This window comes from Pseudophryne corroboree, assembly GCF_028390025.1.
Source record: "Pseudophryne corroboree isolate aPseCor3 chromosome 3 unlocalized genomic scaffold, aPseCor3.hap2 SUPER_3_unloc_2, whole genome shotgun sequence".
NCBI lineage: Eukaryota > Metazoa > Chordata > Amphibia > Anura > Myobatrachidae > Pseudophryne > Pseudophryne corroboree.
In genome coordinates this window covers 3,699,196-3,722,829 of record NW_026967508.1, presented here as the reverse complement: position 1 = coordinate 3,722,829, position 23,634 = coordinate 3,699,196, and the positions used below count along the sequence as shown (strand labels likewise).

The following is a 23,634-nucleotide window of genomic DNA, read 5'->3' as shown; positions in this document are numbered from 1 at the left end:
TGGCCCTGGGTTCCTCCTAATGCAAGACAATGCTAGACCTCATGTGGCTGGAGTGTGTCAGCAGTTCCTGCAAGACGAAGGCATTGATGCTATGGACTGGCCAGCCCGTTCCCCAGACCTGAATCCAATTGAGCACATCTGGGATATCATGTTTAGCTCCATCCACCAACGCCACGTTGCACCACAGACTGTCCAGGAGTTGGCGGATGCTTTAGTCCAGGTCTGGGAGGAGATCCCTCAGGAGACCATCCGCCACCTCATCAGGAGCATACCCAGGCATTGTAGGGAGTATTATTGTTAGTAATAACCTCTGCATTGTACAGACTGTGACTATTTGTGTGTGCATTTGATAGCTGAGTGGTGTCTATTTTGTGTCTTTCACTCAACCTGCTATCCCTATATTCTATAACCTGAGGGGGCTTGGTGCGTCAGGTTTTATTTAATATAGGATTTTCACAAAGATATACTGTGTTACGTATTTTTCTCTGTGATTTAGTCACCATATCTCTGCTAGTGCTGACTACACTGCGCAGGGGTTTGGGCTAGGGGTATTGTGCTGCTGACAAATTGTACTGTGTTACATGTTACTGCAAGTTATATCATGTCTGCTTTTGAGGGTAACGGTTCTGGGGCTGAACACACTGCCGGTGTTGCTGAAGCCGCAGATACCTGTGAGGAGAATATAGCAGCTTTGGGCTCTGGTTCTGGAGCCTCCTTGCCCCCCAGTGGGACTGTGGCAACGGGGACAAATGATGACCCGCCAAGGGCCGCTTTTTCCACGCTTCTGCATACGCTAGTTCATAAACTAACACCCCCTATGGGACCCCCAATGCCGGTGCAATCGGTTGTGGTCCCTGCAGCTAACCTGCCGTGGGCGGACGATTTATCTGCTCAAATAAAGAAGTTGAACCAGTCCCTGACTACTAAAAAGTCTGACCGTCGCTCGCCTACGTCCAAGGGGTCCAGTAAGCGAGCGCTGGTCTCCTCACAAACCACTGCTGTCACTGACACCTAGTCGGATGAAGACGGCACTTACACTGACCCCACAGGTCCTGACTCAGATACGGCTAATGGGGAGGGTGGTTCACATGTGGATGTTCCTGATCTTTTGGAGGCTATTATGTTAATTTTACAGATTACGGATGATCCTGAGCCACCCGTTCCTCCTAAGAAACCAGATAGGATCAAGCGTCAGAAGGTGATCAAACAAGTTTTACCTCACTCTGACCACCTAATTGATATACGTCAGGAACCCTGGGAAAACCCGGGTACGAAGTTTGTGCCTCAAAAGAAGATGCTGGCTCGCTATCCCCTCGCGCCGGAGCGGTCTAAGAATTGGAAAACACCTCCTCCAGTGAACTCACATGTGGCTAGGATGGTGGTTTCCTCAGCTCTACCGGTCACCACCGGTAGAAGAGCTAAAAGAGCCTACGGATAAACGTGTGGAGGGTTGTCTGAAAGCGATTTACACCCTCACGGGTGCTGCACTAAGGCCCACTATTGCAGCTACTTGGGCTGCAGAGGCTATTGAAGCATGGGCCTTGGAGTTAGATGCTGAAATCTTCTCTGACCATGCTAGACAATACTTGTCTTATATTGTCACAGCTTCTCGTTATATTAAAGAGGCGGCTTCTGATGCCGGTATCCTGGCAGCCAAGGCCTCTACTACGTCAGTCCTGGCTCGCCGGATATTGTGGCTGAGATCCTGGTCTGTTGATCTGGACTCTAAAAAAACCCTGGAGGTACTCCCTTTTAAAAGGGAGATATTCTGTTTGGGGAAGATTTAAATAATATTGTGGCTGACTTGGCTACTGCAAAAACTGCCTGTCTGCCAAGTACTGCTCCTTCTGTGTCGAAGGCTAAAGGTACTTCCTTTTGCCCCTCAGGTAAAGCAAAAAGTCAGGCGTACCACAAGCCGGCCCGCATTTCCAAACCTGGTAAGCCTATGCCCAAAAGAGCCTGGGCGGCCTGTCAGCCAGCTTCCAAGACAGATAAGCCTGCCGCATGACGGGGCAGGCCTCCCTCTGGGGGATCCCAGGTTGGGGGGCCGGCTTCTAGGGTATACCCAGGAATGGTTGAAGACCACTTCAGATGCCTGGGTACGGGAAGTCGTCACTCGAGGTTACGCCATAGCCTTCAAAAAACAACCCCCTCATCGATTTTGCCAGACAGATGTCCCGTTGGACAAGACAAAGGCTGTAAAGGAGGTGGTACAGACCCTCCTGGATACAGGAGTCGTAGTGAAGGTGCCTCTTGCGCAGAGGGGCCGGGAGTACTATTCTCCGCTGTTTCTAGTCCCGAAACCGCATGGGTCCTCCCGGCCCATTCTCAACCTCAAGGCATTGAACAGGTTTGTGAAGGTTTCCAAGTTCCGAATGGAAACCCTTTGCTCTATAGTTCTGGCCTTGGAACCTGGGGACTTCATGGTCTCCCTGGATATACAGGATGCTTACCTGCATATTCCTATAGCAGTGTCTCATCAGCAAAACCTGAGATTTGCGATTGGCAACTGCCACTACCAGTTTCGGGCGTTACCTTTTGGTTTAACAATGGCTCCGCGAGCCTTTACAAAAGTCATGGCGGTGATGACGATGGTACTCCGCCGTCAAGGGGTCAGGATACTGCCGTATTTGGACGCCTTGTTCATCCGGGCAAATTCCCCAAACTTCAGGACAGGATTCGTTGCTTCCTATCTCGTCCGCAAGTGTCGATACATTCGGAGATGCAGGTGCTGGGCCTCATGGTGTCAGCATTCGACATGGTGGAGTACGCTCAATTTCACTCTCGCCCTCTCCAGAGGCTGATTCTAGCCAAATGGGATGGCCTGCCTCACCGGATCAGGTCTCAAATGATCTCATTGACTCCGGAGGTCCGTCTGTCGCTGCTCTGGTGGCTCCGGAACCAACAACTGTGCAGGGGCCGTCCGTTATGGATATCCGACTGGGTCCTGTTGATGACAGATGCCAGTCTAAGAGGTTGGGGAGCGGTGCTGGAGCAACACTCCCTTCAGGGGCGGTGGACCAATGAGGAGTCCCTCCTCTCGATCAATATTCTGGAGTTGCGGGAGGTCTTCAATGCCTTGAACCTAGCCCAGCATTTAATTCAGAACCGTCCTGTTCAAGTACAGTCGGACAACGCCACCCAGTGGCTTACATAAATCATCAAGGCGGCACTCGAAGCCGCCTAGCAATGAAGGAAGTCTCACGGATTCTACAGTGGGCAGAACGCCATTGTCAGGTCCGGGTGTTTTTGTGAATCCGTTAACCCGGGACCAACTACAGGTGTAGGTGCTGGGCTATGAAGAAATCGGGGAGGACGAAGAAAGTTCCGATTCATATATTTATTCAAAATAACAATTCAGTAAAGAGTTAACTGACAAGTTGTTAATCATCATATTATACTGAAGTATTGCAGGAATAATATGCAAGAGAAAACTCAAAAATAAATAAAAGAAATGTTCATGGAAACATATGCAAAACAAGCTGATGAATAAATGTTGGATTGTCCAAATATAAACAAGCTTTGATGCTGAACTGCAGAATGTGATTAACTGGATAATGCAGACATGAAGAGATAACTGTAAGGATTTGCAATGGAGTTTTGAGAGTTAACTGAGAGACTGTGAAGAATTATCCTTGTTATGACAACATAGCAAATATAAACAAGCTTTGATGCTGAACTGCAGAATGTGATTAACTGGATAATGCAGACATGAAGAGATAACTGTAAGGATTTGCAATGGAGTTTTGAGAGTTAACTGAGAGACTGTGAAGAATTATCCTTGTAATGACAACATAGCAAAAAGTACTGAATTGGGTTACTTGCGGGTTCCGGAGATCACTGTGAAACTGTAGTAGAAGATAAGGTGATGAATGGGTTAAATGCAGAGTTGAACAAACGAACAGCTGAGGGAAATGAGATCCTCCAGACTTTGTAGGATAGGCAGACTGACAAGGTAACCTCATGCAAGACTCTGGGAATTCAACTGTTTCCAGTAGGTGAGCAATTAACTGACAGCACAGCGGAGAGCCGGGATCTTTCAGCAGTGAAGGCTGCAGACGAACCTCTGGGAACGGAGGCGATATCTGGACCACGGGAATCACACAGGAATGCACGGAGAGAGCTCAGAGCTAGAGCACAGCGTTGATACAACAAAGCACTGGCCCAGAGTAACATAATCCCAGCCTACTTAAAGGCAGTACAAGCACGGGATTGGCTTACACCTGCCCACAGGTGTTTTCACAAGTGCTCTGTATTAGCTATTTGGTCTCCAACATGGCCACCTCCTATACAGCAGACACACTGCAGTGCCTTAGGCCATTTGGTCCCCGCACTCACAGTTCCCAGACTCTGCATTACCTGTGCCATTGATCACGCCGCGTCCCCACACGGGCACACAGCACCGCGAGCAACCGCACTGACAACGGATGAACCCCAGAACCCGCAAAGGTGAGAGACCGGTTCGTGACAGTACCCCCTCTTCTACGGGTGGTCTCCGAACACCTTTGAACCTTGTCAGGATTTTTGGAGAAGTATTTCTGTACCAGTCTTGGAGCATGAACATCTTCAGAGAAAACCCAGGATCTCTCCTCCGGACCGTAACCCTTCCAGTCGACCAGAAACTGTAAACGTCCATATCGGGAACGTGAGTCCACAATCTCTTTAACTTCAAATTCCTCATTCTGCAAAGAGTGAACTTTAGGAGATTTGGACTGGGTAGTACGGAACTTATTGAGAATCAAAGGCTTCAGTAAAGATGTATGAAAGGCGTTAGGAATTCTCAAAGACGGTGGCAACTTGACTTTGCATGACACAGGGTTGAGTACCTTTACAATGGGAAATGGACCAATGAACTTGGGAGCAAATTTCTTAGAAGGAACTTTGAACTTGAGATTGCGCGTAGAAATCCAAACTTGGTCTCCCACTTTGTAATTCGGTACAGCTTTACGTTTTCTATCTACAAAAGATTTATAACGAGCGGAAGTTTTGACCAAGGACTTACGTACACAACTCCAGATGCTAGATAGACGTTGAAGCTCTTGATCTGCTGCTGGAACCTCTAGGGCTGGCAATGGATGAAACTCTGGTGGAGAACTTCTTGGACTCTTATGTTGGGCACATTTAGGACATGCTGCTATAAACTCTTGGACATTGGCTTTGAGACGTGGCCACCAATAAGACTGTTGAATAAATTTGAGAGTCTTTAGAACCCCAGGATGACCCATGAAGGAAGAGGAGTGAGCCCAGGTAAGCAGCCGTTTTCGAAGACTTGTGGCGACAAAGATCTTGCCAGGCGGAGGAACTGGAGAGGTTCGAGTCATTAAAAAGGACGTAGGATTCACAATGGCTTGATTCGTGGTAGCATCATTTAATTCAGAAGAAGCAAAGGACCGGGAAAGGGCATCTGCCTTTTTGTTCTGAGACCCTGGACGATAGGTGAGTTTGAAATCAAATCGTGAGAAGAAAAGCGCCCATCGAGCTTGTCGTGGATTCAAACACTGAGCTGACTGCAGATACAGAAGATTCTTATGATCAGTATAAACTGTAATGCGATGTTGAGCTCCTTCTAGAAGATGTCTCCACTCCTCAAATGCCAACTTGATGGCAAGTAACCCTTGCTCACCGATTGCATAATTACGTTCTGCCGGGAGGAACTTACGGGAGAAATATCCGCAGGGATGGACCTTTTTATCTTCAAAGACTTGTGACAACACAGCTCCTACTGCTTCTGTAGATGCATGCACCTCTAGTAGAAAGGGAAGATTCAAATCAGGCTGTCGAAGAATGGGGGCTGACACAAAGGCTTGCTTTAAATCAGAGAAGGCTTTGATTGCTTCAGAAGACCAGTTCGTAGGATTTGCTCCCTTGCGAGTTAGGGCTGTGATAGGAGCAGCTAACGTAGAATAATTCTTAATGAATCTCCTATAGAAATTAGCAAAGCCAAGAAATCGCTGAATCCCCTTGAGAGTTGTAGGAGTGGACCAATCCCGGATAGCTCGCGTCTCTGGGATGGATAGCGGATGAATTTGTCCCCTAGGAGGGGTCTTGCCCGGAACCAGGACGACTGGGCAGTCCCATTCACGATGAGGAGGTAGAGAGTCTGCTGCTTGCTTACTGGAAACATCCGCAAGGGATTCATACACCGGAGGTAGATCGGAAAGGCTAATTGACCGAAGAGGTACAATTGTAGCTACACAGTCCTTGGTACAAGATTTACCCCATGAAAGGACTTCCATGGTTTGCCAATTAAGTTGAGGATTATGTTTCTGCAGCCAAGGTAAACCAAGTATCACATCTTGAGAGGCTTTGGGAATCACGTAGAAGGAGAGGTATTCGGAATGGAGCACACCAACTTTCATCTTGAGACATACGGTTCGATGAGTAATTATACCATCTGGAATTCGACTTCCATCCACTGCTGTAACAGCAACTGCTGCTTCCAGGGGCATGGTTTGAACTTTAGACCGTATGACAAAGGCTGAGGAGATGAAGTTCTTGGCTGCCCCGGAATCTAGGTGGGCTGAAACTTTCACTGTAGAACTTGAAACTTCTAATTGAATAGACAAGGTTGGCTCTTTCCCAGAACGTGATTCTAAAGTAACTCCTAGCTTAACCTCTCTTGAATAAGCTAGGAGGCGAGAGTTTCCCGGTCGGAGTTTACAGAATTTAACTAAATGTTCGGAGGACCCACAGTACATGCAGAGGTTACCCTGTCGACGACGAAGTCGTTCCTCCTCTGTGAGGCGAGAGTGCCCAATCTGCATAGGTTCTTCAGTCATTACTGGAGACTGTGATGAAGAATCTTGTCGAGGTCTAGGATGATCACGTGGACTGGATCGCTCTGCCCTGGATTTCTCTAAACATCGCTCCCTGTAACGTAGATCAAGTTTGTTACAGAGAGAAATCAATTCATCCAGTTTAATTGGCACATCCCGGATAGTTAAATCATCCTTGATTCTTTCTGAAAGTCCATTCCAAAACGCGGCGATCAGGGCCTCTCCTCATTCCAGTTTAACTCTGAAGACAACGTGCGAAACTGAATAATATATTGACTGACAGGACGTAAACCTTGACGTAGACGGAGAATCTCTAAGGACGCTGAGGTGGTCCTGCCTGGTTCGTCGAAGATTCTCCGGAAGGAAGATACGAACTCCTTGTAATTAGAGAGGATAGGATCACCCCTCTCCCATAATGGTGATGCCCACTCCAGAGCCTGACCGGAGAGGAGGGCAATAATATATGCAACCTTAGAACGAGCTGATGGGAAACTGGAGGACAACAGTTCGAACTGGATCTCGCATTGATTCAGGAATCCTCTGCAAAGTTTTGGGGTTCCGTCAAACTTACTCGGAGAGGGTAACTGCAAGCGGGACGTAGGCGTCACAGGAGAAGCTGTAGTGGTAACTGGGACATCCAGGGTTGGAATCTGGACTTGGAACGTTTTAATAGCCGTATGAAGAGTCTCTAAACGGTCTGCCATAGTTTGCATAAACTGCACTATTTGTGTCTGTATAGACTCCTGGTTTTCCAGACGGGAAAGGATATCTGACGTAGCACCGCCTCCTGCGAATTGGTCACTTGACGGATCCATGTGGCCAGTGCTTACTGTCAGGTCCGGGTGTTTTTGTGAATCCGTTAACCCGGGACCAACCACAGGTGTAGGTGCTAGGCTATGAAGAAAGCAGGGAGGACGAAGAAAGTTCCGATTCATATATTTATTCAAAATAACAATTCAGTAAAGAGTTAACTGACAAGTTGTTAATCATCATATTATACTGAAGTATTGCAGGAATAATATGCAAGAGAAAACTCAAAAATAAATAAAAGAAATGTTCATGGAAACATATGCAAAACAAGCTGATGAATAAATGTTGGATTGTCCAAATATAAACAAGCTTTGATGCTGAACTGCAGAATGTGATTAACTGGATAATGCAGACATGAAGAGATAACTGTAAGGATTTGCAATGGAGTTTTGAGAGTTAACTGAGAGACTGTGAAGAATTATCCTTGTAATGACAACATAGCAAAAAGTACTGAATTGGGTTACTTGCGGGTTCCGGAGATCACTGTGAAACTGTAGTAGAAGACAAGGTGATGAATGGGTTAAATGCAGAGTTGAACAAACGAACAGCTGAGGGAAATTAGATCCTCCAGACTTTGTAGGATAGGCAGACTGACAAGGTAACCTCATGCAAGACTCTGGGAATTCAACTGTTTCCAGTAGGTGAGCAATTAACTGACAGCACAGCGGAGAGCCGGGATCTTTCAGCAGTGAAGGCTGCAGACGAACCTCTGGGAGCGGAGGCGATATCTGGACCACGGGAATCACACAGGAATGCACGGAGAGAGCTCAGAGCTAGAGCACAGCGTTGATACAACAAAGCACTGGCCCAGAGTAACATAATCCCAGCCTACTTAAAGGCAGCACAAGCACGGGAATGGCTTACACCTGCCCACAGGTGTTTTCACAAGTGCTCTGTATTAGCTATTTGGTCTCCAACATGGCCACCTCCTATACAGCAGACACACTGCAGTGCCTTAGGCCATTTGGTCCCCGCACTCACAGTTCCCAGACTCTGCATTACCTGTGCCATTGATCATGCCGCGTCCCCACACGGGTACACAGCACCGCGAGCAACCGCACTGACAACGGATGAACCCCAGAACCCGCAAAGGTGAGAGACCGGTTCATGACAGCCATCTACTGGCCATATCTGCAATATTCATTCTGGGGGTCCTGAATTGGGAAGCCGACTTTCTCAGTCGTCAGGACGTGCATGCCGGCGAGTGGGGCCTCCATCCAGAAGTGTTTCAACTCCTAGTGGAAAGGTGGGGCCTTCCAGACGTAGATCTGATGGCGTCTCAACACAATCACAAGGTTCCAGTCTTCGGAGCGAGGACAAGGGATCCTCAAGCAGCATTCGTGGATGCGCTGGCGGTACCGTGGAGGTTTCTGCTGCCGTACGTGTTCCCTCCGGTGTCACTCCTGCCCAGGGTAATTCGGAAGTTCAAGCAAGAAAAAGGAATTCTGCTCCTCATAGCTCCAGCGTGGCCCAGACGGCACTGGTTCTCAGACCTGCAAGGTGTATCATCAGAGTGTCCAATTCTACTTCCACAATGCCCAGACCTCCACGTTCAGGGCCCCTATGTCTACCAGGACCTAGCCCGGCTGTCTTTGACGGTGTGGCTCTTGAAGCTTCCGTCTTAAGGGCTAAAGGGCTTTCTGAGGCGGTCATTCAAACTATGTTGCAGGTCCGGAAACCGGCTTCGGCTCAGATTTACTATAGGGTCTAGCATTCTTACTTTCTTTGGTGTGCATCTAACAACTCTGACGCTTCCAAGTTTAGTATAGCCAAGTTATTGGCTTTTCTTCAGCAGGGCCTGGACTTAGGCCAGCGTCTGGCCTCCCTCAAGGTTCAAATATCTGCCTTGTCGGTGTGGTTTCAGAGAAAAATTGCGACCTTACCTGATGTGCATACCTTTACTCAGGGCGTGTTGCGTATCCAACCTCCTTATGTCCCGCCTGTGGCTCCTTGGGACTTGGTGGTTTTGGAGGCGTTACAAGAGTCTCCGTTTGAACCTCTTGGTTCAGCTGACCTTAAGTGGCTTTCCCTTAAGGTGGTGTTTCTGCTGGCTATTGCTTCAGCTAGAAGAGTGTCGGATTTGGGTGCCTTGTCCTGTAGTTCTCCATATCCGATATTTCACCGTGACCGGGCGGTTCTTAGGACTCGTCCCGGCTATCTACCTAAGGTGGTTTCTTCGTTCCACCTTAATCAGGATATTGTAGTTCCGGCACTTGTTTCTCCTGATCTGTCTTCCAAAGAACAGTCTTTGGATGTGGTATGGGCTCTTCGTATCTATGTGAAGAGAACTGCTCCTATTAGGAAATCTGATTCTCTTTTTGTTGCGTTTGGGTTTCACAAATGGGGCTGGCCTGCTCACAAGCAAACTCTGGCCAGGTGGATTAGAATGGTGATTGCACATGCTTATGTGAAGGCTGGTCTCTCTGCTCCTGATCACATTAAGGCCCATTCTACTCGGTCTGTTGGACCTACTTGGGCAGCCCAACGTGGTGCGACCCTTGAACAATTGTGCAAGGTGGCTACGTGTTCCTCTGTGAACACGTTCATAAGGTTCTATGCCTTCGATGCTGATACTTCCTTTGAACGCCGGGTTCTTGAGCCCGCTACAGTGCGTCCCCTCCCATAAGGAACTGCTTTAGGACATCCCCAATGTCTATCCTTGTGGAGCTCAGTGCACCCCGTAGCAGAAAGATTTATGGTAAAAAATTACCTTTGTTAAAACTCTTTCTGCGAGGTACACTGGGCTCCACTAGGCGCCCACCCTGACACACTTAGTTTCTTTGGGTTGGTATGGCATTAGCCGCTGACACGTCTCATGCCGTGAGAATGCGGTGTTGTGGCTACTAACCGTTGTCGTCTCTTTTCCTGCTACTGCATTGGACTGGTTATCTAAAAACTGAGATCCTGTGCAGGGAGGCGGTGTGATATAGGAGGCGGCGCTATGCATTCTGCGAACAGTCAAGGCTTTGAGCCTGTTGGTGCCTCGGATCAAGATCCTACTCTACGCCCCATTGTACATTCCTTGTGGAGCCCAGTGTACCTTGCAGAAACAGTTTTAACAAAGGTAAGTTCTTACCATAAAACTCGTTTTTTTGTGTCGTTTTCTTTGGAAAGTGACGGGGAACCCCAATTAGTGCACTGTGTCCCCTCGCATGGCTCGCGGCTTCGGCCAAGGTGCCTCGCTCTGCTCGGCACAGGTTACTATTCCCAATCGTAGTCCACATGGATCGTAAAGTATGAAAAAGTCAAAAAATTGTAATAGATTTTATACTGGCCTGAGGAATTTTGTGCTGGCTGAAATCCGCGTACCACGACAGGCTGGTAATGGTCAGTGTAGAGTACCTTACTGGCTCAGGGCGCCCCCCAGAGCGCCGCACCGTAGTACCACTGAGCCGTCCGTGAGCGCGGTTAATACCGCGCTCCCACCCTTAAGCCTCTTCACACTGACCCCCTGCTTGTAAGGGGGGACAGTGACTAACTCGCCACACTTCATCGCAGTGAGAGGGTGACGGCTTGCTGCCGGTGTGAGCGTTCTCCTGTGGCGGGGCGCGATCTGTCCCCTCTGGAGCTCAATGTCCAGTCAGTGAAGATAGTGGCTCAAGACCCCGCAGGGCGGACACTGCTCCCCCCCTCAGTCCCTCGATGCAGGGAGGCTGTTGCCAGCAGCCTCCCTGAAAAAACAAAAAACAAACTCTAATTAAACTTTTCTAAAGAAACTCTGTAGCGCTCCCCTAGCTGTGACCGGCTCCTCCGGGCACATTTTCTAAACCGAGTCTGGTAGGAGGGGCATAGAGGGAGGAGCCAGCCCACACTATTAAACTCTTAAAGTGCCAATGACTCTTGGTGGACCCGTATATACCCATGGTACTAATATGGACCCCAGCATCCTCTAGCACGTAAGAGAAATAGGGACTGATGGCTCCTGATGTATGAGATACACCAGAGAGTGTGGGGAAGGAGACTGGTCAGATCTCTGGGCTGGTAGCACACAGTGACATGATGTGAGGAGGAGAGCAGGAGTATAATAGGGGCTGGTGGCTCCTGATGTATGAGATACACCAGAGATTGTGGGGAGGAGACTGGTCAGATCTCTGGGCTGGTAGCACACAGTGACATGATGTGAGGAGGAGAGCAGGAGTATAATAGGGGCTGATGGCTCCTGATGTATGAGATACAACGGAGAGTGTGGGGAGGAGACTGGTCAGATCTCTGGGCTGGTAACACACAGTGACATGATGTGAGGGGGAGAGCAGGAGTATAATAGGGGATGATGGATCCTGACTCCCCTGCTGGGCAGTTACTTTATTGTTATGTCTATATGGACAGAGGGGGGTAAAGAATAAAAGATTGCTGAAGTAACAGAACAAGGATAATATGTGACTCTTTTCTGTAGTAAGTGATTATTACTCACCTGTGCTGATACCTGTAGGGATTTCCACCTCCTTACACAGCTGATCACCCATCACATACGTCTCTTCTTCTCTCTTTATATCTTCTACGTTAACAAGTTCTTCAATCTGAATAGAACACAGGGCAATACAAATAAAACAATTCATATGGTCTGATCCAATTCAGGGTAAACAGAAGACAAGAGTGTATCAGATCTGCACAGCTTCCCTACACATCATATACTGTAGCGTCAACTTTGGTATTTAGCAAGTCCCTGAATTCCACCTACCTGACCCTCCTGTAGGACACTGTGATTCTCCTCTGTATGATCCTGGGAATAAAGAGGACGTGGACATCTCTCTGGGGTATTCCTGTTACTGGCCCCATCTGTAGGAGACACAGTGCCTGAGTACATTGTATATATGTGATTATCAGGAGATGTGTATCTAGGTGGCCCCCATAGCTGCTCTCTCCATTACACTACATGACAGTCTCCTCTTACCCAGTGATGTGAGGGGCCGGTGATTCTCCATCATCACGTCCTTGTACAGACCCCTGTGTTCCTCTATATACTCCCACTCCTCCATGGAGAAATAGACGGTGACATCCTCACACCTTATAGGAACCTGACACACACAATGATACAGTCATCACCCAGACACATCCCCTGGTGTTACTGTATAATGTCCCATTCCCAGCAGTCACCTCTCCAGTCATCACCCAGACACATCCCCTGGTGTTACTGTATAATGTCCCATTCCCAGCAGTCACCTCTCCAGTCATCACCCAGACACATCCCCTGGTGTTACTGTATAATGCCCCATTCCCAGCAGTCACCTCTCCAGTCATCACCCAGACACATCCCAAGGTGTTACTGTATAATGCCCCATTCCCAGCAGTCACCTCTCCAGCCATCACCCAGACACATCCCCTGGTATTACTGTATAATGTCCCATTCCCAGCAGTCACCTCTCCAGTCATCACCCAGACACATCCCCTGGTGTTACTATGTAATGTCCCATTCCCAGCAGCCACCTCTCCAGTCATCACCCAGACACATCCCCTGGTGTTACTGTATAATGCCCCATTCCCAGCAGTCACCTCTCCAGTCATCACCCAGACACATCCCAAGGTGTTACTGTATAATGCCCCATTCCCAGCAGTCACCTCTCCAGCCATCACCCAGACACATCCCCTGGTATTACTGTATAATGTCCCATTCCCAGCAGTCACCTCTCCAGTCATCACCCAGACACATCCCCTTGTGTTACTATGTAATGTCCCATTCCCAGCAGCCACCTCTCCAGTCATCACCCAGACACATCCCCTGGTGTTACTGTATAATGTCCCATTCCCAGCAGTCACTTCTCCAGTCATCACCCAGACAAATCCCCTGGTGTTACTGTATAATGCCCCATTCCCAGCAGTCACCTCTCCAGTCATCACCCAGACACATCCCCTGGTGTTACTGTATAATGCCCCATTCCCAGCAGTCACCTCTCCAGTCATCACCCAGACAAATCCCCTGGTGTTACTGTATAATGCCCCATTCCCAGCAGTCACCTCTCCAGTCATCACCCAAACACATCCCCTGGTGTTACTGTATAATGTCCCATTCCCAGCAGTCACCTCTCCAGTCATCACCCAAACACATCGCCTGGTGTTACTGTATAATGTCCCATTCCCAGCAGTCACCTCTCCAGTCATCACCCAGACACATCCCCTGGTGTTACTGTATAATGCCCCATTCCCAGCAGTCACCTCTCCAGTCATCACCCAAACACATCCCCTGGTGTTACTGTATAATGGCCCATTCCCAGCAGTCACCCAGACACATCCCCTGGTGTTACTGTATAATGTCCCATTCCCAGCAGTCACCTCTCCAGTCATCTCCCAGACACATCCCTGGTGTTACTGTATAATGTCCCATTCCCAGCAGTCACCTCTCCAGTCATCACCCAGACACATCCCCTGGTGTTACTGTATAATGCCCCATTCCCAGCAGTCCCCTCTCCAGTCATCACCCAGACACATCCCCTGGTGTTACTGTATAATGCCCCATTCCCAGCAGTCCCCTCTCCAGTCATCACCCAGACACATCCCCTGGTGTTACTGTATAATGCCCCATTCCCAGCAGTCACCTCTCCAGTCATCACCCAGACACATCCCCCGGTGTTACTGTATAATGTCCCATTCCCAGCAGTCACCTCTCCAGTCATCACCCAGACACATCCCCTGGTGTTACTGTATAATGTCCCATTCCCAGCAGTCACCTCTCCAGTCATCACCCAGACACATCCCCTGGTGTTACTGTATAATGCCCCATTCCCAGCAGTCACCTCTCCAGTCATCACCCAGACACATCCCCTGGTGTTACTGTATAATGCCCCATTCCCAGCAGTCACCGCTGCAGTCATCACCCAGACACATCCCCCGGTGTTACTGTATAATGTCCCATTCCCAGCAGTCACCTCTCCAGTCATCACCCAGACACATCCCCTGGTGTTACTGTATAATATCCCATTCCCAGCAGTCACCTCTCCAGTCAGCAGCTGAATGATCTTGTTGGTGAGATCCAGGATCTTCTGGTCATTGTGCCTCTCATGTATCAGTGAGTGAGGTGGAGGCACTGTGACGGGGCTCTGGGTCCTGATCAGTCCTCCTGACACACGGTGATGGCTGCTGGGTGGCTCACGCTCTCCAGATGTTCCCTTCACTACTGTGTGATCCTGTGTACAACATTCATTAAATTCTACCATGTGAACAGTAGATGCTTACATACATGTACCGTGTCATTAATACTAATTAAAACTGCTGAATTAGAAGAAAGCAAAATCTGCATATTGGGCTGATATATCAGATAGTAAGGAGTAAATAGATTTTGCACATTCTGGTCAGTTCAGGGTCATCAACAAAACTCAAAAGATTAAAAAATATTCATATAAATTTTGATTGGAGAAATAAATAATGAAAAGAAAACATCACATATAAAAAGAATCTATAATCGCCTCCTTCACTATTTTATCACCAATGTCCTATATAATCTACAGGCCTCTGCTGTCATGTGTGAGACAAGAGGACATGACATTCCCAGAATCCCTCACCTCTCCAGTCAGCAGACAGATGATGTCCAGGAAGAGATTTATTATCCTCTCAGTCATATCCATCTTCAATGCCTGGTGATTCTCCATCATCACGTCCTTGTACAGGCCCCTGTGTTCCTCTATATACTCCCACTCCTCCATGGAGAGATAGACAGCGACGTCCTCACACCTTATAGGAACCTGACACACACAATGATACAGTCATCACCCAGACACATCCCCTGGTGTTACTGTATAATGCCCCATTCCCAGCAGTCACCTCTCCGGTCATCACCCAGATACATCCCCTGGTGTTACTGTATAATGCCCCATTCCCAGCAGTCACCTCTCCAGTCATCACCCAGACACATCCCAAGGTGTTACTGTATAATGCCCCATTCCCAGCAGTCACCTCTCCAGCCATCACCCAGACAGATCCCCTGGTGTTACTGTATAATGCCCCATTCCCAGCAGTCACCTCTCCGGTCACATCCCCTGGTGTTACTGTATAATGCCCCATTCCCAGCAGTCACCTCTCCAGCCATCACCCAGACACATCCCCCGGCGTTACTGTATAATGTCCCATTCCCAGCAGTCACCTCTCCAGTCATCACCCAGACACATCCCCTGGTATTACTGTATAATGTCCCATTCCCAGCAGCCACCTCTCCAGTCATCACCCAGACACATCCCCTGGTGTTACTGTATAATGTCCCATTCCCAGCAGTCACCTCTCCAGTCATCACCCAGACACATCCCCTGGTGTTACTGTATAATGTCCCATTCCCAGCAGTCACCTCTCCAGTCATTACCCAGACACATCCCCTGGTGTTACTGTATAATGCCCCATTCTCAGCAGTCACCTCTCCAGTCATCACCCAGACACATCCCCTGGTGTTACTGTATAATGCCCCATTCCCAGCAGTCACCTCTCCAGTCATCACCCAGACACATCCCCTGGTGTTACTGTATAATGTCCCATTCCCAGCAGTCACCTCTCCAGTCATCACCCAGATACATCCCCCGGTGTTACTGTATAATGCCCCATTCCCAGCAGTCACCTCTCCAGTCAGCAGATGAATGATCTTGTTGGTGAGTTCCAGGATCTTCTGGTCATTGTGCCTCTCATGTATCAGTGAGTGAGGTGGAGGCACCGTGATGGGGCTCTGGGTCCTGCTCAGTCCTCCTGACACACAAGGATGGCTACTGGGTGTCTCACACTTCCCAGATGTCTTCCTCACTACTGTGTGATCCTATGTATTGAGAGAGCCATCAATAAAACTGAATGGAAAACGACATCTATATCTCATGCCCAAAGCTGGTGTCAATATAACCAACAGTATGTTAACAGTAAAACCTGGTAAAAGAATGCAAAAGGACCAGGTCACCGCTCTCCACAACTGCTCCAGTGGGGTACCATGGCAAACCAGCCAAGAGGCCATGACCATACAAGTTGAATGATCCCAGAGGGACGTCGGACAGGGGCATCGGAAGATAGATACGCCTGACGAATAGTGGCAGTAATCCACTGAGCAATAGATCCCTTGGAGACTAGTCAGCCACAATTGGGAGCTACCACAAGGATCAAAAGAAAAAATTGAAAGCAAGATCTCTTGGTTCAAATGGAAAGCACCTTAGGTAAAAAGATGTCTTCGTGCGTAACACCACCCTATCAGAATTAAGGATAAGTAAGGGAGGCTTAGAAGACAGGGCCACCAATTCCAATATCCTCCAAGAAGAGGCAAACCACCTCCAAGCAAAATTTCAAGAAGCTCAAAAGGGGGCTTCTGAGGGGGTCTCTGTCTATAGACAGACAGTTAAAAGATAGACAGTCATTAGTTAGACACTATATGGTCGACAGTCGAAAGTCAGACAGGGTCAAAAGTCAGACACAAAAAATAGTATTTTAGTACCTACCGGTAAATCCTTTTCTCCTAGTCCGTAGAGGATGCTGGGGACTCAAAAAGGACCATGGGGTATAGATGGGATCCGCAGGAGCTTAGGCACACTGAAAAGACTTTGACTGGGTGTGAACTGGCTCCTCCCTCTATGCCCCTCCTCCAGACCTCAGTTATAGGAACTGTGCCCAGGAGAGACGGACATTTCGAGGAAAGGATTTTTGTTTAAACTAAAGCGAGAAACATACCAGCCCACACCACAAACATACTGTACAACCGGAGTAACAGTAAACCAGCTAAGAGTATGAATTAACAACAGCAACAAGCTGAAAACAACAAATACACAACCCGTGTGTAAACGAATATAACCAGCAAGAATACAACTGCAAGTAACAGTCCGCACTGGGACGGGCGCCCAGCATCCTCTACGGACTAGGAGAAAAGGATTTACCGGTAGGTACTAAAAATAAGATTTTACTTACCGGTAAATCTATTTCTCGTAGTCCGTAGTGGATGCTGGGGACTCCATAAGGACCATGGGGAATAGACGGGCTCCGCAGGAGACAGGGCACTCTAAGAAAGAATTTAGATACTGGTGTGCACTGGCTCCTCCCTCTATGTCCCTCCTCCAGACCTCAGTTAAGAAAACTGTGCCCGGAAGAGCTGACAGTACAAGGAAAGGATTTTGGAATCCAGGGCAAGACTCATACCAGCCACACCAATCACACCGTACAACTTGTGATAAACTTACCCAGTTAACAGTATGAACAACAATAGAGCATCAGATCAACCCTGATGCAACTATAACATAACCCTTATGTAAGCAATAACTATATAGAAGCATTGCAGAAGAAGTCCGCACTTGGGACGGGCGCCCAGCATCCAAGTAAAATCTTATTTTCTCTAACGTCCTATTGGATGCTGGGAACTCCGTAAGGACCATGGGGATTATACCAAAGCTCCCAAACGGACGGGAGAGTGCGGATGACTCTGCAGCACCGAATGAGCAAACTCAAGGTCCTCCTCAGCCAGGGTATCAAACTTGTAGAACTTTGCAAACGTGTTTGAACCTGACTAAGTAGCTGCTCAGCAAAGCTGTAATGCCGAGACCCCTCGGGCAGCCGCCCAAGAAGAGCCCACCTGCCTCGTGGAATGGGCCTTTACTGATTTTGGCAACGGCAATCCAGCCGCAGAATGAGCCTGCTGAATCGTGTTACAGATCCAGCGAGCAATCGTTTGCTTTGAAACAGGAGCACCCAGCTTGTTGGATGCATACAGGATAAACAGCGACTCAGTTTTCCTGACCCTAGCCGTTCTGGCTACATAAATCTTCAAAGCCCTGACCACGTCTAGTAACTCGGAATCCTCCAAGTCACGAGTAGCCACAGGTACCACAATAGGTTGGTTCATATGAAAAGATGACATCACTTTTGGCAGAAATTGAGGACGAGTCCTCAATTCCACTCTGTCCATATGGAAAACCAGATAGCGGCTTTTATGTGACAAAGCCGCTAATTCTGACACACGCCTTACCGAAGCCAAGGCCAATAGCATGACCACCTTCCACGTGAGATATTTTAACTCCACGGTTTTAAGTGGTTCAAACCAGTGTGAATTCAGGAAACTCAACACCACGTTAAGATTCCAAGGTGCCACAGGGGGCACAAAAGGTGGTTGAATATGCAGCACTCCCTTTACAAATGTCTGAACTTCAGGCAGCGAAGCCAGTTCTTTTTGAAAGAAAATAGACAGGGCCGAAATCTGGACCTTAATGGAACCCAATTTTAGGCCCAAAGACACTCCCAACTGTAGGAAGTGAAGGAAACGGCCCAGCTGGAATTCCTCCGTGGGGGCCATCCTAGCCTCACACCACGCAACATATTTGTGCCATATACGTTGATAATGTTTAGCCGTCACGTTCTTCCTAGCCTTTATCAGCGTAGGAATCACCTCATCCAGAATGCCTTTTTCTGCTAGGATCCGGCGTTCAACCGCCATGCCGTCAAACGCAGCCGCGGTAAGTCTTGGAACAGACAGGGCCCCTGTTGCAACAAGTCCTGTCTTAGAGGCAGAGGCCATGGGTCCTCTGTGAGCATTTCTTGTAGTTCTAGATACCAAGTCCTTCTTGGCCAATCCTGAACAACGAGTATTGTTCTCACTCCTCTTTTTCTTATAATTCTCAGCACCTTGGGTATGAGAGGAAGAGGAGGGAATACATACACTGACTGGAACACCCACGGTGTTACTAGAGCAGTGGTGGCCAACCTGTGGCTCTTGAGCCTCATGCGGCTCTTTCTTTCTTCAAATGTGGCTCCCGACACTCGAAGTCACGTGACTGCACCAGATCCAGAAACCTCTGCACTCCAGCCAGACAGGCAGCAGCACTATGGACACTGAGAACTGAGAGAGCCAGATACTAGAGGTGAGAAACCCACTGGCAAACAAAGGACACATAAGGGGCTGCTGCAATGGCACGAGGTGTATTTTCGGGGGGGCTGTAGTGACACGAGGGTCCTGGCAGGAGTGACACAGGAGAGTGCTGGCAGGAGTGACTCATGGGGGAGCTGGTTGTAGTGACACAGTAGGGTATGTGGAAGTGGCTTTTTAAATGTATTTTATGTTGGATCTGGCTTTTTAAATGTATTTTATGCCATTTTTGCATGTGCACCTGTGGCTTGATGTCAGCTCTTTGACGTGCCTAACATGATTTTTTGGCTCTTTGTTTCTGACTGGTTGGCCACCCCTGTACTACAGCGTCTACCACTATCGCCTGAGGGTCTCTTGACCTGGCGCAATACTTCTGCAGCTTTTTGATGAGGCGGGACGCCATCATGTCCACCTGTGGCAGTCCCCACCGACTTACAATCTGCGTGAAGACTTCTTGATGAAGTCCCCACTCTCCGGGGTGGAGGTCGTGCCTGCTGAGGAAGTCTGCTTCCCAGTTGTCCACTCCCGGAATGAATACTGCCGACAGTGCTCTTACATGATCCTCCGCCCATCGAAGAATTCTGGCGGCTTCCGCCATCGCCACCCTGCTCCTTGTGCCGCCTTGGTGGCTTACATGAGCCACTGCGGTGATGTGGTCTGACTGAATCAGCACCGATTGGTCGAGAAGCAGGGTTTACGCTTGACGCAGGGCGTTGTATATGGCCCTTAGTTCCAGGATATTGATGTGGAGGCAAGTCTCCTGACTTGACCACAGACCTTGGAAATTTCTTCCTTGTGTGACTGCCCCCCACCCTCGGAGGCTGGCATCCGTGGTCACCAGGAGCCAGTCCTAAATGCAGAATCTGCGGCCCTCGAGAAGGTGAGCACTCTGCAGCCACCACAGGAGAGACACCCTGGCCCTGGGGGATAGGGTGATTAGCCGATGCATCTGTAGATGTGATCCGGACCACTTGTCCAACAGATCCCATTGAAAGGTCCTCGCATGGAACCTGCCGAAGGGAATGGCCGCGTATGATGTCACCATCTTTCCCAGGACTCGCGTGCAGTGATGCACCGACACCTGTTTTGGTTTCAATAGGTCTCTGACCAATGCCATGAGCTTCTGAGCCTTCTCCATCGGGAGATAAACCCTCTTCTGGTCTGTGTCCAGAATCATGCCCAGGAAGGACAGACGAGTCGTAGGGATCAATTGAGACTTTGGAATATTCAGAATCCAGCCGTGCTGTTGTAACACTTCCCGAGAGCGTGCCACGCTGATCAGCAACTGCTCCCTGGACCTCGCCTTTATGAGGAGATCGTCCAAGTATGGGATAATTGTGACTCCTTGCTTTCGCAGGATTACCATCATCTCCGCCATTACCATGGTAAATATTCTCGGTGCCGTGGAGAGACCAAACGGCAACCTCTGAAATTGGTAATGACAATCTTATACCACAAATCTGAGGTACGCCTGATGAGGTGGATAAATGGGGACATGTAGGTATGCATCCTTTATGTCCAGAGACACCATAAAATCCCCCCCTTCCAGGCTTGCAATGACCGCTCTGAGCGATTCCATCTTGAACTTGAACCTTTTGAGGTGTATGTTCAGGGATTTTAAATTTAAGATGGGTCTGACCGAACCGTCTGGTTTCGGTACCACAAACATGGTCGAATAATAACCCTTCCCTTGCTGAAGGGGGGGAACCTTGACCACCACCTGCTGAAGATACAATTTTTGAATTGCCGCTAATACTATTTCCCTCTCTAAGGGGGAAGCTGGCAGGGCCGATTTTAGGTATCGGTGAGGGGGCACCTCCTCGAATTCCAGCTTGTATCCCTGAGACACAATCTCTATAGCCCAGGGATCCACCTGTGAGTGAACCCACGTGAGTCTGAAATTTTGGAGACGCGCCCTCACCGGGCCTGGCTCCGCCTGTGGAGCCTCAGCGTCATGCAGTGGATTTAGTGGAAGCCGGGGAGGACTTATGTTCCTGGGAACTAGCTGTATTGTGCAGCTTCTTTCCTCTACCCCTGCCTCTGGCAAGAAAGGACGCACCTCGGACTTTCTTGCCCTTTTGTGATCGAAAGGACTGCATTTGGTAATACGGTGTCTTCTTAGGTTGTGAGGGAATATATGGCAAAAAATTTGACTTTCCAGCCGTAGCTGTGGAAACCAGGTCAGTGAGACCTTCCCCAAACAACTCCTCACCCATGTAAGGTAAAACCTCCATATGCTTTTTCGAGTCGGCATCACCTGTCCATTGCCGAGTCCATAGGACTCTTCTGGCAGAAATTGACATTGCATTTATTCTGGAGCCCAGTAGGCTAATGTCTCTTTGAGCATCTCTCATATACAGGACAGCGTCTTTTATGTGCCCCAGGGTTAGTAATATAGTATCCTTGTCCAAGGTATCAAGTTCCTCAGACAAGGTATCTGTCCATGCTGCTGCAGCACTACACATCCAGGCCGACGCAATAGCCGGCCTTAGTAAGGTACCTGAATGTGCATAAATGGACTTCAGGATACCCTCCTGCTTTCTATCCGCAGCATCTTTAAGGGTAGCCGTATCCTGTGACGGCAGGGCTACCCTTTTGGATAAGCGTGTTAAAGCTTAGTCCACCCTAGGGGAGGATTCCCAGCGCAACCTGTCCGTTGGCGGGAAAGGATATGCCATAAGCATCCGTTTGGAAATCTGCAGTTTTCTATCTGGAGATTCCCAAGCCTTTTCACATAACTCATTTAGCTCATGTGAAGGGGGAAAGGTCACCACCTGCCTTTTCTCCCCATACATATAAACCCTCCTGTCTGGGACTGGGGTTTCCTCAGTGATGCGCAACACATCTTTCATTGCTATAATCATGTAACGGATGGCTTTAGCCATTTTAGGCTGTAATTTTGCCTCCTCTTCAACGACACTGGAGTCAGAATCCGTGTCGATATCTGTGTCAACAGTTTTGGATAGTGGGCACTTCTGAGACCCTGACGGCCTCTGCTACATAGGATCAGGCATGGGTTGAGGCCCTGACTGTCCCAATGCTTCAGCTTTATCCAACCTTTTATGCAAGAAATTAACATTATCATTTAAAACCTTCTATATCCATCCAATCGGGTGTCGGCGCTGTCGGCGGCAACCCCACATTCATTTGTACCTACTCTGCTTCCACATAGCCTTCCTCGTCAAACATGCCGACACAAGCGTACCGACACACCACACACACAGGGGATGCTCTATTTGAAGACAGTTCCCCCACAAGGCCTTTTGGAGAGACAGAGAGAGAGTATGCCAGCACACACCCCAGCGCTATATGACCCAGGAATCACACTGTAACTTAGTGTTAACCCAGTAGCTGCTGTGTATAGCGTTTTTGCGCCAAATTATGTGCCCCCCCCCCCTCTCTTTTTTACCCTCTTCTACCGTGATTCTGCAGGGGAGAGCCTGGGGAGCTTCCTCTCAGCGGAGATGTGGAGAGAAAACGGCGCTGTGAGTGCTGAGGAAGAAGCCCCGCCCCCTCAGCGGTGGGCTTCTGTCCCGCGTTTATGTGTAAAATTATGGCGGGGGCTCATGCATATATACAGTGCCCAACTATATATGCTGCTCTTTTGCCAAGAGGTACCCAATTGCTGCCCAGGGAGCCCCCCCCTGCGCCCTGCACCCTACAGTGACCGGAGTGTGTGGGTTCAATGTGGGAGCAATGCGCTACCACATATGAAGACCGGAGTCTTCTGCCGCTGATTTCGAAGTCTTCTTGCTTCTGGCTCCGGCTTCTGTCTTCTGGCTCTGCGAGGGGGACGGCGGCGCGGCTCTGCGATCGGACGACCAAGGGTGCGATCCGGTGTACGATCCCTCTGGAGCTAATGGTGTCCAGTAGCCTAAGAAGCAGGACCTAACTTCAGTGAGTAGAGCTGCTTCTCTCCCCTCAGTCCCACGTAGCAGAGAGTCTGTTGCCAGCAGAAGCTCTCTGAAAACAAAAAAAAATAAAAAACCTAACAAAATACTTTCTTTCTAGCAAGCTCAGGAGAGCTCACTATAGATGCACCCAGCTCGTCCGGGCACAGATTCTAACTGAGGTCTGGAGGAGGGACATAGAGGGAGGAGCCAGTGCACACCAGTATCTAAATTCTTTCTTAGAGTGCCCTGTCTCCTGCAGAGCCCGTCTATTCCCCATGGTCCTTACGGAGTCCCCAGCATCTACTAGGACGTTAGAGAAATCCTATCTTCTCTTACGTCCTAGAGGATGCTGGGGACT

At 48.9% G+C, this 23,634-nt stretch overlaps 1 protein-coding gene across 2 annotated transcripts in view; it reads right to left on the bottom strand.

Moving 5' to 3' along the window:
• LOC134983601 (zinc finger protein 271-like) overlaps window positions 1-23,634 on the bottom strand; it is a 123,962-nt gene that overhangs the window by 30,971 nt on the left and 69,357 nt on the right. For both annotated transcript variants that reach the window (XM_063949268.1, XM_063949267.1), the window contains 6 exons: window positions 16,120-16,311; window positions 15,080-15,259; window positions 14,513-14,704; window positions 12,478-12,601; window positions 12,265-12,362; window positions 11,998-12,103 (listed from right to left, as the gene is read on the bottom strand). In XM_063949268.1, coding sequence (XP_063805338.1) covers window positions 11,998-12,103; window positions 12,265-12,362; window positions 12,478-12,601; window positions 14,513-14,704; window positions 15,080-15,259; window positions 16,120-16,311 — 892 coding nt within the window. The remainder of the gene's footprint in view (window positions 1-11,997; window positions 12,104-12,264; window positions 12,363-12,477; window positions 12,602-14,512; window positions 14,705-15,079; window positions 15,260-16,119; window positions 16,312-23,634) is intronic.